Source organism: Pagrus major, chromosome 10 (genome assembly GCF_040436345.1).
Source record: "Pagrus major chromosome 10, Pma_NU_1.0".
NCBI lineage: Eukaryota > Metazoa > Chordata > Actinopteri > Spariformes > Sparidae > Pagrus > Pagrus major.
Genome location: NC_133224.1, coordinates 5,999,496 through 6,016,167, shown reverse-complemented (window position 1 = coordinate 6,016,167; position 16,672 = coordinate 5,999,496). Strand labels below are relative to the sequence as shown.

The 16,672-nt window shown below is 41.3% G+C and overlaps 1 protein-coding gene across 1 annotated transcript; it reads right to left on the bottom strand.

Moving 5' to 3' along the window:
- Nucleotides 1-32: 32 nt before the first annotated feature.
- LOC141003142 (adenylate cyclase type 4-like) lies at nucleotides 33-15,400 on the bottom strand. Its single transcript, XM_073474420.1, has 26 exons — nucleotides 15,210-15,400; nucleotides 11,563-12,819; nucleotides 10,003-10,200; nucleotides 9,750-9,911; nucleotides 8,790-8,939; nucleotides 8,083-8,237; nucleotides 7,850-7,961; nucleotides 7,614-7,741; nucleotides 6,946-7,104; nucleotides 6,683-6,842; nucleotides 6,306-6,482; nucleotides 6,143-6,174; nucleotides 5,832-5,885; nucleotides 5,666-5,729; nucleotides 5,427-5,524; nucleotides 5,216-5,300; nucleotides 4,980-5,117; nucleotides 4,748-4,825; nucleotides 4,158-4,333; nucleotides 2,889-2,973; nucleotides 2,592-2,750; nucleotides 2,002-2,148; nucleotides 1,794-1,901; nucleotides 1,572-1,686; nucleotides 1,113-1,237; nucleotides 33-832 (listed from the first exon to the last, which is right to left on the bottom strand). The coding sequence occupies exons 2-26, from the start codon at nucleotides 12,457-12,459 to the stop codon at nucleotides 698-700; spliced, it is 3,897 nt and encodes a 1,298-aa protein (XP_073330521.1). The 5' UTR covers nucleotides 12,460-12,819; nucleotides 15,210-15,400; the 3' UTR covers nucleotides 33-697.
- Nucleotides 15,401-16,672: the final 1,272 nt, after the last annotated feature.

Here is a 16,672-nt window from a genome sequence, read left to right as displayed (position 1 = left end):
CTCAGATTTATCTACACACATTTTCTGCCCCATTTTTCCATCATTTAAATTCACAGGACGCTCTGTACCAACATATTCAAAAATGTTGTTTTGTAAACCACAATGGAGAGTAAAAAATAATGTAAATAACCTAAAATAAACTGCAAAAAGTGTGTGCTACTTCTACATCATCCTTCATCAAAACTATACCAATCTTTGGTACATCTAAAATGGATACCTTATCTTCTTTTTAATAAATTAATCGCACATGAACACTGTTGGACAGTGCATGTGATTCAGCCATGTTAAGTGTACCAGAAAAAAAACAATTCAGTGAGAAGTGTGTAGTATACAGTACAGATACAATAAGCAACATGTTTTTCCAGTTGTCAGCTGTCGTCTTCATTTAACCGGTCAGGATTTTATTTAGTGTCTCATCCGAAAGACAAAGGCAGCTCCTCCTCAGATGTAACGCTAACAGGGGTTTCCCTGTATTGCTCATTCTCTGTTTCAACATTAAGTCAGTGCAGACGCTCCTGATGATTGCAGGTCTATTCTCAAGTGTCACTGATTGTGTTTTCCTCCGTGGGAAGCCAGAATGACTCATGTAGTGTCAGTTTAGTTGCAACAGTTCACAGACCGACCGAATAAACGCTATCAAGCATGTGCAGCTAATGTTTGGATCCAGGTCTGACTGATAAGTTTAAGCCTGTGAAGGTCAGAACGGAGGAGACGATTGGTCCGTGTTGACAAAGTAGGTGGTGAGCTCCCCTTTGCCCTTGACATTGACCACTCCTCTGAGAGTGACGCTGTATCCCACGCTTTCCACCATCTGGGCTGTCTCCTCCGTTACCTGGGAGCAGAAAGGAAAGAATAACAGAGGAAATGTATATTGATTTTTTGCCTCAGCGGTAGTGAATCCACGTCATGTAGCATTTAATGTGTCATCCTTCTCTATCCGCCCACAGTGGCCACAGAGATAGTTTGTTTCTCTGCCGATTCTAGTCTACCTGGTTGGATAATATATCTACTGTAAGTTCTAATCAAATGATATGTCATGAAATGTTTTCCAAAAAAAATGTGTTTTGATATCACAGAGTGAGATCTTTTGACTCTTGACTCTCTTCTCTGACCTGTATCTTGTCCAACACTCCCGTGCTGTCCATCCTGCTGGCCACGTTCACGGAGTTCCCCCAGATGTCATACTGAGGTTTATGAGCTCCGATCACTCCTGCAATCACTGGACCGTGGTTTACTCCTGCAAGGAGACAACAGGGAGGGATGAGTAAATGTTAATGAACATAGAACACATATTTGTCTTTCTTAAAAGTCCCTCCTTGGTGGTTTGATTATAGATAGATTACTTTCATGATTTCTTTGCCAGTTTTAAAATTTGTTTGTACACTGAATGGTGAAATGGTGCACAGGAATCTGCAGTGTCACGGTACCGTTTGAAAAAAACGTGAATAACTTTATTAAACACCGTCATTTAAAGTAGTTTTTACCTTCAATATGGTAGATTAAGATTCGGCTTGGGCCACCTGACTTTTAGTATTAACCACCCCATCAGTATGTATCTAGAATAAACTCACCGATTCTGAGTTTGAAGCTGTTGAAAGAATGTGTGTTGATAAGCTCCAGTTTGCCCATCAGAGCGATGGCAAACTCCACCATGGAGCGCACGTGACTGTAGGACATCTCGACTTTCTGTAGGGGGAGCCAGAGATCATATTAATGAAGGGAAGAGTACTGGACAAACACATTTCTCTTAAGAAAGGAGGAAAACACTTTGAATGACGAGAAACGGAGCAAACCTTTTGTTCGTCCCCTACAGGCGAGTGTGTCAACCCTGCAGCAGCCATGTACGTACTGCCGATGGTCTTAATCTTCTCCACAGAACTGAATTTGGGTTTAGAGAGAAGCTGCACGATGAAGAGAGGAGAGTGAAGTACAGTTAGAGACACAGATTAACTGTTCCAACCAGGTCATGCTGACACTGACAGTATACCGTCTTCCTCATACCTCATCAAAGTCTGATATAATCTCGTTGAGGAAGCGCAAGCACTCCAGACCGTCCCTGTTGGCGCTGCTCTCGCTGTAAAACTCTTTGAACTGAGGCACAGAGGCGAACATCACGCACACGCTGTCATAGGACTGACTGTACAGGTCCTGAAACACAGTTTGAAATGTAAAATGAATTAGAAGCAGTGACAAGAAGTTACAAGAGTCAAACCTACTCAGCTACTTTTGCTCATGAATGTCTGTCACTTGCCAACATTCATTTCTAAGTGATATGGAGGTTTACTTCTGTAATAAGATTCAAGATTCAAGATTAGGTCGTGATGCAACACAAGATTGTATAATTAACTTCCTGTTTTGATCCTCAAGACAGATAAAGCTAGCTAAAGAACAAAACAAAACACTAGTTTTTTTAATTTAGGGCTTTCTAGTGATATCAAATGTGTAATGCTTCACATTTCTAACTCTGTATACAGCAGAAAATGATATGTGAAATTTGGCATAGCTAACAGGATGGCAGACTATCCAAGGCAGATAAGGGATATGTATAATAGATATATAAGATATGGACAATCTGTTTTGTTTTCTTTCACCTGGTTGCGAATAGTTTTGCCCATGAAGACGGAGGCAACGTGGAGCGGCAGCACGTTCTGAAGGAGGAGCTTATTAACATTCTCCATGGTCTCCATCTCTTCCCTCTCCGTCTTGAAACAACGCTCCAACAGGAAGTCTACGCGGCTACCCAGCTCATCCTGAGGGAAACGAGAAGAGCACCATATGTCAAAATATATAAAAAAACTATCATCTGCACATGCGCAACAAAACGGACGCATACGCTCTCCTCTTTGAGTTTGAGGCATACTGTGTATCATCTCTTAACACACACATACCTGTCTGGCCAGTATGAGGCACACGATGTAGAAGATGACGAGCCAAACCCCGGACATGATCTGAGGGTCCTTCAGCACTCCCGGCCTGTAGATGCATATTCACACATTTAGAAATGTCACATAATCTCCACTGCTAAAGTACCGTCACTCTTTTTTTCCTTCCATTACGAGAGTACACAAGAGTGTCTTGTATCTCGCGGTAAATAGTTCCCGTTCCCCCAGGCAGGCCTCTTGCTATAGAAAGCTCTTGAATAAATGATGGTGATGTGAAACTCCAGACAAGGATTCACAATCTGGACTCTTGAGTTTCAGACAAAAGGCAGGAAATTTAACACCTTTGGCGGAGCAAGACAGACAGTGATGACTATAGATAACAGTGAATGAATGTGGACGAGTGGAAACTCGTGAACTTTTTTGGGATTACTGAGAGCCTGTGTGGTTGTGAGGATAGCTGTGTATATTCATGCCTGCGCACTTTCATGCATCTTATTTGTAACAATTTGTCCATTAATACAAAGTAAAACAGACAGAATTTTGTATAGTGTACTTCACTTTCTTTCAGGTGCATGTATTTGACAGGAGGTTTGGGTCTTCTCCCTCATGAAAAATTATAATTTCTCAGGGAAATTATGCAGTTTCACATCATTTTGAACCATTATAATCATCATATCTATGCACAAAAAGTTGGAAAAGCTCAAGCAGATAATAAATAAACACTCACAAAGCCTAAAGACAAAACATACTTAAGAAAATCCACTGTGGACCAATTCCAACCTTTGGATATCTCAGTCATTTAGTTGGTTTTGATGCTTTCCGCTCTTCTCTACCCTCTCACTCTTTTACATCCATTTGGCTTAGATGCTTGTGATGTCACTTCCTGGATTATCAGTGGTTACCCTACACTCTGAAGTGTTTTCTTTAATGTTCTGGAGGCATTTCTTCATCAGAAGTCATACAACGTAGATATGTTGGGTTTTACTGTGTTTCTCCATGCATCTCCCGTTGACTTCAATACAGCTGGCACCACAGTCCGGCAGATTTAGTGATGTAACAACCCTTCCTTCTTTTTTAAGTTCCTTATATTGCCCTAAAATGCTTCAAAGTCTGTACAATCTTAACTAAAAGGCTTAAAAAAAGGCAGGTCAACATCACCAAAAATTGGAGCTATTCTTCTGCTGCTTCATTTCATTTTCAAAATAATGTTCAGGCACTTAAAGCTACACTGAACCCCTGGTGTTCACATGTAACTGCATCTGCAGTATCACTCACTTGGTGTTGTTGTAAAGCAGGTCAACGAGGCAGTATGACCTGGGGGCAAAAACGTGGAGGAAGAGGGCGAGGTAAACGACCACAGCCAAGGTGAGCAGCAGCGTCTTCACAGACATGCACGTCCTGACGAACACGATCACTCCCAGCATGGCCAGCAGGCAGCAGTACAGGTAGTACTGGATGTTTTGAGAAACAGGCAGGGTTTATGTGAAGCTCTAAACATTCAAGAGCTGATAATGAATCAGTATCCATTACTGCTTTCTTTGGGTTATGAACTACCTCACTGACAGTAGAGAAAACTTTAAGATACATTTCTCAATAACTAAATGATTAAATATGCAAAAATGTCACATTTCATTTCAGATTTTATAATAACTTCATGTATTTGCAGGGAGGAGTCACAAAGGATGACATGAGTGAGTGTGTGGTTCAAGTCTTTAGCAAGTGCTACTTTCAGGTCATTAAAAGGCAAGTGTTGGCCTGATTTATAAGCGAAGTTCAAGAAAAAAACTGAAACATAATGCAGCATCAGTATACTTTCTATATAATAAAGAAGAAACATGGTGAAATGTCAATTTGAAAGTACTTACAGGCCCAGTGTAGAGTTTGAGATCCTCCAGCTCCGTCCTGTTGGTAATCGACGTGCAGTTGTTTCCTGGGAGGAAGATCTGAAAGACAAAAACAAGACATCAACAACAACAACAACACAGCAAAAAAATTATTAAAGCAAAAACAAATGTATCTATGGACGACAGGAAATAGAAAGAGAAAAATAAGAGGAAGAATATGACAAAATAACTGTTAGGCAGAGGAGGAACTCACATAGTTGAGGAAGGCCATCAGCAGAGTGATGAGCAGACAGAGCGTGACCACAAACAGTCGCAGCGCCGCCCTGGTGGAGACACCACGGGACAGTCCAGATATCCACTGAACACCCAGCGGCATCTTGGAACGCCACTTCTGGAAACAGACAGACATTCAAACATTTAACACAGAAATGCTGAGCGTCATTGTAATCACACTACCTATTCCAGTACACATTCAAGTGTTAATTTTACCTCCAAGTATCCAGTGAAAGCGATGGACAGAAGCAGCACCAGCACAGGGAAGGTCGCACCGTACGACACAGCCATCTCAAAGTTACTGGAAGGAGGCGTTAAAGAGATCATTGACACTGAGCAAATGAAGATGCATGCATGGTGCTGATGGGCTTAATTTTACTTCAATAATCTGTGTATGGTTGCATGTGTGAATGTGATTGCAACTCACTTTTTAGAGACGAGCATCTGGACGGCGAAAAGAGTGACGAAGATCATAGCTACGCAGCTTATTGACTGGTGTAAACCCTTTACCTCTGAAAGGCGGAACTGGGACACAAATACAGTACAAATAATTAATTTGCAAACACACACACAGGCACACGTGGTGGTTGTTTCAGCTCTTTCACGCAAACATGCTACTGTATTTATGACCCTATTTGCTTCTGTTAAACTAGAGAATGAAGCTACCTCTCTCTCCAGGCTCAGGTCGTTGAACAGCAGAGTCAAACAGTTGAGCTTCTTTAATCTCCTCCTTCATGAAAAAGAAAATATTAAAAGGAGGGATGGACAAGAAAACATGATAGAAAAGAAGAAGACAAACTGGAAAAAAAACAGAATTTGGATAAAAACTTACCCTGCAGTGTCAATCGTGTCCAGTGATCCCCGAACACCGCTATCTACAACCAAGCTGGAACAAACAACAACACATTGGAAGCAGCTTTAACCACAAGAAGAAACTTTAAGTTTTAGGAAACAATCTTTTCCTCCAGGACCTCAATTTAGGGCTTGATGAACAAAATAAAGCTGTGAAAGAACTCCTTCATACCTAATAGCTAGACAAATTAAAATGCTTAAAAATGTGTTGCTTTGCTCAAAGAGCTGCATGTTTGATTCTTATGTTAACTGCATGTTTCTCAGGTTCTTCTAATATATGTGAAAACTTACCAGGAGGCGTTGTTCTGGTGTGGTGGTCTTTCCTGAAACAAACAGAACAGAAAATGACCTATAAATACCTCTCTCAAATAAACAATAGAGAAGTTACGATCAAACACTGACGAGGAACAAAGAGCGAGAGGTGTTATGTAATATTTGCAGCACAAATACATACGGCAGACTGCTGCGATTGGTTCATGACAGCATTGCTGGGGACGATTGACTTCTTGGAAGGCTTGCCATCGGGGTTGCTTAGGTCTGCGAAGGGGTGGATAGTCCTCCAGGACTGCAGGTACTGAGACATCTTGATTGACGCCCGTGGACTGGTCTCTTCTGATGTGAGACTGTTTGCCTGAAATGAGGATGGAGATGACTTTATTTGCCAGACATGTGACTCAAATCATTTTGTGCAAGTCTCGAGTCAATTTTTCTTGGACAAGTCAAATAAAAAATGAGACAAGTGCAACAAAAAAAGTCTTCTGAAACTCGCTGATAGATGATGGACTTGACGACTGACTGCAATATCTGCACTTGACAAACGTGTGTACCTACCACTTGAGGTATCCTGGAGATGCTGTCCGGCTTGTGGGGGTCAATCACCAGGTAGGTTTTTCTTCCTGTAAGTAGAGGATCCCGACTCCCCCCGTTGCCCTCCTCCACTTGATACGCTCCGTTCAAGTGCTGCAGCGTCTCCTCTGTGATGTGAACTCGCCTTTTTATAATAATTCATAAAAATAATTACATCATAACATATAGAGAGGCAAGTAAACCTTAATGAATTCATTATCTCTGAGCAGATTTCAAGATTTTCTCACCCAGGAAGACCTCCCGACTCCATGTGATTGGCTAACGTAACGTCATGTGACCACACGTCGTACTGCCACTTCTGCAAGCCAATCACACCACTCAGCACGTTGCCGGTGTGAACACCCACGCGCATGCTGACCTCCACTCCCGTCGCCTCTCGTAGCTTGCTACAGGGAGACAAAAGTTTGAGTAAAATCAGAATAACATAGTCCTGTTCACGTTTTCGCACTGATTTGTAGGTGACAACATCAGCCTCAGAAGAAATATGGTACAGATCTTTGTGGAACAAAGACACACTGTTTAAGGATTATGTCATATAAATTTAAAAAAATCTGTTTCAGAGTCCATAAAAGTGAGCATTAAATGCAACAAACAGCCATTATTACTACATTTGATCTACATGGTGCAAACACAACATGACCTCACTGAAAATGTGCAGTTTGAAAATATTATTTTCAGTTTTCAAATTCAAGTGCTTCCACACTCTGTAGCTGTGTGGTTTGAGTTATATATAGTGAAGAATAGTGAAGTAAAGGGCCATGGCGACCAAGAGGAAGTTGTACAGAGTAGTATCAGTAATGTCAGATGCAAATTAGGAAAACTGAATGGCTTTTATTCCTGTGGCTGGAAAAAAACGTCAAACAGCGTTGAGGAAAAAAACTTTAGATAACCTGACCTGATGGCAGTGCACATGTCCAGTCCCATCTGAACACAGTTGCTGGCGTGGGTGGGGATGGGGTCAGGCAGACCAGATACACAGTAGTAGCAGTCACCCAAGATCTTAATGCGAAGACACCCATTCTTCTATAGTTAGAAACAAAAAGCAGTGAGACGAAGAGTTCATAACTAACACAAAACTGTCCTTTGCGAAGAAATAAGTCTTATTTTGGGCTTAATGTGCTGGTATTTCACCTTGGCGATGTCATCGAATCTGCCAAAGAGCTTGTTGAGCACAGCGACCAGCTCCTCTGGTGTGCAGGTACTCGCCAGCTTTGTGAAGCCTACAATGTCTGCATACAGGATGCTACACAAACACACACAGGTAGACGCAAATATAAGCCACATATTCACAGGGTCCCTCGCTGAAGAATTAATAAAGTTCTGTCTTATCGTATCTTCTCTTAATGTGTTACTGTGATCATCACCTGACGTCTTTGTGCTTCCGTATATACAGGCTGTGAAAGTTGTGGAAGTTGGACTCATTCTCCTCCTTGCTCTTGGGCTTCGATAGCCTCTTTATCACCTCCGTTTTCAGCTCCATGGCGATGTACCGTGGCAACACCGACAGGAGGAGCTGCTCCTGTTGCCAAGGACACAGAGAGGACAGGGGGTAAAAAAAATTGTTTGGAGATGGTGGGTGATTAGTTCTGAGATCTTCTACACTGGGTCATTTCTGTCTGATAGAGGTGCCAATGTGCTCACAATGGCCGTAAAAGAAATAGGCAACCATCAAAGGCTCCTTTGAAGCGTTGCCATGTTTACTCAGTGGCTCACGTTTCATCTATTTGTTTACTTGCTGTGAATAGTGTCCATTCTGGTGTGCTTGTTCTATCGCTGCTGGGCTTCAGACAAGTGAATGATTAATCTATTGACCTAATAGCCAGAAAAGCATACAGCAACCAAACCCCGGCTGTCCAGGTAGAGAGCCCTTTAATGAGAGTTATTACACTTAACGATTTTAAACTCAGAGGAACTGAAACAAGCTGTGCAGATGAGAACAAGACTGGGTTTCTTGGATCGTCAATGTGACTTGGACTGCAATAAACTAAGACGAGCAAAGCAATTAAAGGTTGAGTCGAATGAAAAAGAGTTAAATTAAAGCGTTATTGTCTGATGAGCTGAATTTTTTTACCTGCTGATATTTCTTTATTTCCTTCTGGGAGCGTATGGCGCTGAACTCCTCTCTCTTCTGATTGGAGAGTCTGAGATCGTGCTCGGTCATCCACAAATGGAAAATCCCGACACAGTTCACACACACAAACAGCACTGCATTCGCTATCAACTGAGAGGGAAGTCAGAGGAGAGGAAAGGAGATTATTTATACTTACTGATAACCCTAATCCTTTTATTTATTTAACAAGGAAAAGTGGTTCAAATCAATTTATTTCACTGAGAGGAGGCCAAAATCTTTCATTTAATGGGCTACACACACTAAATTAGGGGCAAATCAAAATATCCTATCATTCATATCCACATATTCATTCAACCAAGCAGAAACACCTTCTGGTAGTGAAAGACTGCTTCAAAATATGGACGTAATTACTTTGAATTTGTGTCGTTATTAATGTTTTTTATGTCTAACTGAAAACCACATCCTGTTATGTGTCCCGAGACAAACAACAGACTACATAAAACCAGCTTTAGGACTCTGTTAACCAAGAAATACTGATGCAGATCATTTGCATTTTGCACCAGTATCGTACAGGCTGACCTGAACTTCACACAGGATATTTGAATTTGGACTGTACTTTTGCAGCGAGGCTGTTTACAAAGGAAGCTCATTTGCTAATATTTGACTACATTTACAGTTGATGTTTTATTACGTGAAGCTATTTGGTTTTCACCCAATACTAAACTATCTACAAGCATGCACACACTTAGCTGTCATTATGACTTCTGGGAAAAAGCTTAAAGAAAATGAACCTGAGAAGAAAATCTAAAATCTTTTTAGATAGTAAGCACATTTTTGGACCTAGCCTAGCTGTTTCACCCATTTTCCAGTCCTAACGTCAAGCTAAGCTGCCCCACTCACGGCTCGAGCCTCATATTTAGCTAACAGGCATGTTTGGTGCATCTCTAATTCAAACTTTACCTGCACAGCCAGGTCTGGTGTCTCAGGGCTTGTGACGGGGACGTAGACGCTGATGATGATAATGTGTGAAACACTGGTCCCAATCCCAACCATGAGGGCCCAGGCCATAGAGAGAGGCAGCACTGTGTACACACTCAGAGAGAGGAAGAGGAAAAACGCCACCTGAGAAGGAAAGGGAAGGTAGGAGAGTTAGGGGTTAAACTTTTAAGAGCAGTTAACTACTCTTAAATTTCACTTTATGCTTCCTTCTCACCTGTTCCCAAGTACTGACAGGTCCTCCATCGAAGATGAAGACAATGGCAGTGACGTAAAGCGTCCCCCAGACGAACAGGGCCAGGGCTCCTCCACAGCGCCTCACCGTGGCCAGCCAGGGCAGGCAGACGAGCAGGAGTGTGCTCAGACAGAGAACCACACACACCACGGACAGAGCGCCAACATGGATGTCAATGTTCTGTGCAAATTGGGGACGAAAACTGCAATTTAGTGCGTTAATGTGATGAGTTAAACATACGAAAGTTCAATTTAAAGGTAGTAATATCTTCAAAGGTTTTCTTCATAGATGCCGTGTGAGCATCAGCATTCAAGGAGCACTTTGTGTTTACATTTTTTTTTAAAAATCTACCTTTTATTGTCCTTTTTTAACTCAGCTGTTCACTATATCCAAAAGGCACCTGCCTGCTCCGCTCGTAAATTAAAATGCCTCTATTCATCAGACATGAGAGCCAGGCTGAGCTTTAAACAGCTGGTGCAATGTTTTAATCTGCTCCTGCCATGTGAAGTAAAGGTATTTTCATTAATGCAATAGGACAACATGATGTGTGATACTTCTGTCAGGGAATGAACACTGTTGTTGCTGACTTTCAACGCACCAGCCTACTTACACATTTTTTCCAGTGATCATGAAATGTAGAAGATACAGTGGAATAATTCAATATTATACAACAATTTTGTGCTTGTGTAATTATCTAGGGTCTAAATATTAGCTTCATGCTTCGTTAAATTCTGTTCGTTATCTACAGCACTGCTAACAATTAAAAGTTCATGTTTTTAAATAATAAAGTCGTCACATACAGCTTTAAAGCTGCAGATTGAACCAGATGACCTATGTACGTGCTGTTTTAGAGGAATGAGAGTCATGTAGACTGAAGCACAAGAATGTTGTGGTGTTTTGGAAGAACAGGTTTAATGATCTGTTTCCTTGGCTCACAGGTGATCTGGCTGTAAAATGTTTTTTCTGCATTGTGCTCCTGTGGACAATCAATCACTGCAATTACATAATGCAGACAGATTTTTGAAAAGTCCTCTTGTATTTGTTCTCTCCCGTCAACTGAGCCTGTCAGAATGCAGCCGTCGACTACCTTCCTCATACCCAAACGAGTAGGAACGTTTTCTCAACCTACATGGGTGTACAAACATTTCATAGAGCTGAAACAATTAGTCCATCCTGAACTCTTTTTGTCAATTTTCAAGCAAAAACATTAAAAAGAAAAGCAACAGATTCTTTCCAGGTTCTCCAGTGTGAGGACTTGCTGCTTTTTTCTGTCTCATATCACAGTAAACTCTTGGTTTTGGACTTCTGCTCAAGCAAAACGAGACATTTTAAGACATCACCTTGAGCTTTGGGATGTTGGAAACTGTTTGCAGCCCTAATCTCTCTCTTTTATTAATCTATAAATTTTACAGAGGACAAAGAAAAGCAGCAAATCCTCACAATTAAGAAGCAAGAACCAGCAAATGTTTGACATTTCTGCTTGATAAATGACTGAAGTGATAAATCAATAACCAAACAGTTGCTATTAATCACCCTGCTCACCCTTCCTGTGGTGGGGATGAGGACGATGATGGCCACGCAGAAGGCCAAAGACAGCACCAGTCCAGACAGCATGGCCGGAGTCTCCTCCACACACTGCAGGAAAGCCCTGTGGATTCTCTGGTAGCAGCAACACATTTCTTCTTTCAGTGTCCGCCTGGACTGGGTGCTTCGCCTGTCCTCGTCTCTGTCCATCTCGTCCCACATGAAATCAATGCTGTCCCTTGTTTGGCAGACTTTGAATGAATCGTTGAATGAGTTTTCTACTTTTGGCTCAACAGTCAAGTCTGTTTGGGAAATGTCTTTGTCAGCATCTGAACTATTTTTGGTGTTTTTGTCTAAACTGGGTTCAGAAAAATTGACAGAGGAGATAGGGTTCGTCTTTTCCAAGGAGCTCCTATCGAGCTCAGATAACTCTTCGTCACAGATGTCAGTGCTGAAACTGTTGCAAGCGTATCCAGGGCTGGATTTTGAGCTGCTGTAGTCGGAGTCACTGCAGCCATTCGTGCTGTTGTCAGTTTGTAGCCTATCGGAGGGTGAGTTGACCGGGGCATCGTGATCTGTAGCCTGCAGGGTCACACCTGTTCCCTTTAATAAAGAATTGGCCTTGAGAGGTTCAGGGGCCTGTGCTATTTTCGCCACACCCACCTCCACAGGAGCCTGGGATTCACCGAGTCCTGATTGCAAAATGTTAACGTCACTCCTTTGTGCGGATTGACCAAAGTCCTCAAGCTCCAGATTACTGCCTCCAGTGAATTTGCTCTTCCCATCACTGGAGACCACCATAATGTCCGGCACTGAAGACACCTGTGACGCTTCGTCTCCAGGCCTCCCCTTTTCCTGAAAACCTTGTGACTCGTCTGGCATTGTGACCTGTGCGAGTGTGAGCGATCTCACCATCTATCGAGTTGTCACTTTGCTTTCCTCTCGCTGTCTATCTCTTTGTCTGCTTGTTTACATGATAAGAACACTCCAGGATCGTGTTTACGTCTTTATCTTTTACTTGTCAGGTGTTGTTTATGTCTGTGCAGCAGGGAGAACGTCCTCCTATGTCCGTCTGTCAGATTAGATGAATGAAAACAAAAGAAAAATCTGGCAATTTGAGTCGAGCTCCTTTGTTTTGAATACTCTCCTACAGCCAAAAAGATACAATCAAAATCCATCCGTTAAGGTCCCAAAGATCGTTGATAAGGAATCTTAAACCACAGCACGATCTCCTTCGACGAGTTCTGATCCATACTTGATTGAAGACGATTCTCGCTGCCAAAAAAAAGATGAATACAGAAAAAATACATAAATTCACAGTTAAACATTTCTTTTTTGAGCTGAGAGACTGTGCTTGTGCCTGCGTCCAATAATGACAGCAGGGATGTCATAACAGCGCATGGTTTTAATGCCACTGTAATGACGAACCTCCTCTTGTTATTTCCCCATTATGCAAAAAAACTTGTTCGTCTAGCTGCCGGCTCTTCTCCAGTGACACACGTACACTCTGTTCAGGTGTGTACTGGAATGACATATCCGCGACGCACCCAGTGCACATTAAAAGGATTTTTTTCCATTAACCACCTACACATTGTGTTATACTCTGATCTGCCTCTGTGCTGCTCTCCTCCCTTTCTTCTTCCTTTTCATCTGGCTCTCGCAGCACTGTACAGACTGTGTAGATCAGTGGGCAAAATATCATGCCTACCTCCCTCTGTCTGCTCCAATTCCAGGATTATTTAAAACCTCTCTTTAATCTGTCTCTTCTGCTACAGGTACACATCTGATTTAAAAGCAACGTCATGGAGGGATTAAACAGTAAATCATCTGATTCATCCCTCCACCTTGATTGACCTCGTGCTGCGCCCTTACACATTAAATGACAACAATCTGGTTTCTTTTTCTACACAAATACTAATGAGGTACTGTGTGTGTTGTTTAAGGTCAGCACACTTCTCTGACGCTGTGTGGTAGTGACAGTACATTTATTGTTCTTGCTGCTGTTTCACTGGTGCCCTTTTCCCCTGACTGCTGGTTTCACTACTCTGTTCTGCTTGTCTGTAAAGCACTCAGAAAGAGAAGAGAAGAGAAGAAGAGGGGATTTCCAAAACTAACTCGGACCCATTTAGATCCCAATCAACTAGGAACATGGACCCAGTAACTTTGGCTTTTAAGCCAATTTTAGATGAGTGACACATTTTTAAATACAGAAAACATCAGCTATGGTGCTTTAACAGTCTGTATGTGAGAAGGTTAGTTGAGAACATTAAAAAAATTAACTAAAATGATCAAGCGAATGTGAAGACAAAGCAGTTTTTTGATGTTATGATGTATTGTGCTGCAGAGATGTTTGCTATCCCCGGCCTGTCCTGCTCCAAAGCTGCAGGACTGAGTGAGGTAACTAGCTAACCAAATCTACAGTAAGCAGCAGTTAGCGGTTACTTTTGTGATATGTTGCCTTCACTTTGTTCTGAGTATGAATTCAACAGGTGGCCAATTCTTACATATTGTACCTTTAACCTAAGGCTGCAACTGTCTTTTTATTGTTGATTAAAAATGTTCTGCTTATCGACTAATCAATTAATCAACTACTTGTCTCAGCTCTGTTTGTTTATATTGAATATTACATATATGATCCATGATCCCCTGTCTTCAGTTATTCTCGTGATAAACATGTATTTTCTAGAGCCCAACTAATGTATCGGTTTGCCTATATTATCACAAATATATCAACAGCAATGCTTGGGCTGATTTATAATACTTCAATTCCACTTGAAGTTTACTGTTTAGACAATAACGTTTATTATTAAACTGTGAAATATCCAGCCTCCTTTACATATCTTTGTTTCAAGTGTTTGATACCCACATTTGAGGGATCACTGCAAAAACAGTGTGAATATCAGACGATATAGCGATATCAAAATGTATTACTCACTGATATCGATATTGGCATCGCCCCCCCAGACTGTCCTACTTGCCTTAGTCATTACATCCCCATCACCGATGATTATTGATCAGAAATCTTGTGTTAGTATTTTGTGAAAGTACCATAAGTCGTCCCTACAATATTGTCTTAAATAATCGATTAATCGACTGATCCTTGCTGCTCAGAAGAGGATTTCATAAAGAAACTGTCCAGCCAAACAAATCAGGCACAAACAGCTACATCTCCGATGCTGAATTTCTGAATTTGACAGGGAAAATGTGGCAAAAGATGAGTTAAAGAAGAGTTATGACCAGTGTTGAAGAATAATCAGCTTTCTTTAATAATAAGTAGATTTATCTGTGCAGAAACGGATGATTGCAGCAGGTGTAGCGAGCTAAATGTTCATTAAAGTCAATTTAATAATAAGTTAAGTGTATTTAGCTTGGATGTGAAAGTGAGGAGTCGTTCCTCATGGTGAAAAATACTTTAATTAGTCTTACAGGACGTGTTTTTTGTCGTGTATTTCATAACTTTCTATGGCAAAATATAAAGTTAGCTTAATAGTTTTCTTATGATCTCCTTATTATCGGCTCATTAACTTCATAAAGCGGCTCAGTGGGTTTAATTAACCGTGTGACAGGGTTGAAACAACGCCGGGTTTGGACATTAGCGAGTGTAAAAGTACAGAAAAAGTGATTTAAAGAAAGCTAATGTTCGTAAAGATGAGTAATTTTCTTACCTCATCGTGTATTAACGTCGCTCCCTTTGACGTCTGTCAGCTCAAACACACGATAAACTTAATTTCCCTTTCGCGTCTCTGTCGCTCAACTTCCCCCGCCAGCCTCTCGCTGTCACCACAAACACTTTAAACCTTTAAAAACGTGTTAAAAAAGTCAGAAAACATCAAGTTAATCCGCCTTTTCTCGTTAAAATCAGACGTTGGAGCTGCTGCTGCTGCTGCTGCGCTCGAGACGGAGAACGTGCGGGGTCCGAGCGCGAGGCAGGTGAGGGCGGGGGCGTGCGCACGCGAGCACGCGCGCTCCGGTCCAGCCATGCAAATGTGATGAGAGGAGAGATGGAGGTCAGGGGTCAGAGGTCAGGGGTCAGGGGTCAGGGGTCATTACATTACATATACAACATTAACGCAGGATGAAGAAAACACAAATGAAAGGAAAAGACGCTGATTATCATGATTATGAGGTTAAAAAGCCCAAATTATGAAGTAAAAAGTCAACGTTTATCTCATAATTTCTACTTTTGTATCTTATAAAAATGTATTTTTATTTTAATTCTATCTTTATTAGTTCATTTGTTCATAATTTTGAGGTAAAAAGTCAACATTTATCATATATTTTTGACTTTTTAATCTCATATTTTACTTTTTAATCGCATAATTATGATGTTTTATCTACGGAAGCCCTAAAGGGCCATGCATTCACACATTTTATTTCCTCCGTTTTCCCGTGATAACGAGTTAATTTCATGTGTTTTCTCGAGATCTCGAGTTATTATCTCGAAATAACAACTGCCGTTTTTCCCGAGATAACAGGATAATTTTCTCGAGATCTCGTGATAACGAAACTTTGTTTTCCCGAGATAACGATAAAATCTCCATAATCTCTGACCTATCATATAGGTCTCGAGAAAATTATCCCGTCATTTCGGGAAAACGGCATTTGTTATTTCGAGATAATAACTCGAGATCTCGAGAAAACAAATGAAATTAACTCGAAATCTCAAATTATTATCTCGAAATAACAACTGCCGTTTTTCCCGAGATGACGGGATAATTTTCTCGAGATCTCGAGATAACGAAACTTTGTTCTCCCGAGAGAACGATATAATTAATTCGAGATCTCGAGATAATGACTGTGATATGATTGGCCTGAGATTTCCATCACACACAAGTGGCATGGCATGTCAGTTAGTATCTCAGTCATCAGCCGGTATCCATGGAGACGCCTGGGACCTCGTAGCTGGTCAGCTGTGTAGTTACGACGACATCAGGCTCACTTAGATTGCGCCGCCGATATAGCTGAAGCCTTGCTAACTGTCTTTTTAGATTACGCACACTGATGTGTATATTATCTGTAATAGCAAGGCATAATGCTATTTCAGCTTGTGTCAGGCCTTGATTGAAAAGATATGCTCCTGCTCCTCTGACATTGCTACACTGAATGATGTTTCCTGCAATGATTTAAT

Excerpts from the sequence above, each read along its gene's own strand:
- LOC141003142 (XM_073474420.1), bottom strand. The coding sequence starts at position 12,459 with ATGGTGAGATCGCTCACACTCGCACAGGTCACAATGCCAGACGAGTCA. Across the intron at positions 5,730-5,831 it reads GACACGATTGACACTGCAGG|GAGGAGATTAAAGAAGCTCA; the intron begins GTAAGTTTTTAT and ends TTTTTCATGAAG. Across the intron at positions 5,301-5,426 it reads CAGATGCTCGTCTCTAAAAA|TAACTTTGAGATGGCTGTGT; the intron begins GTGAGTTGCAAT and ends GCCTCCTTCCAG.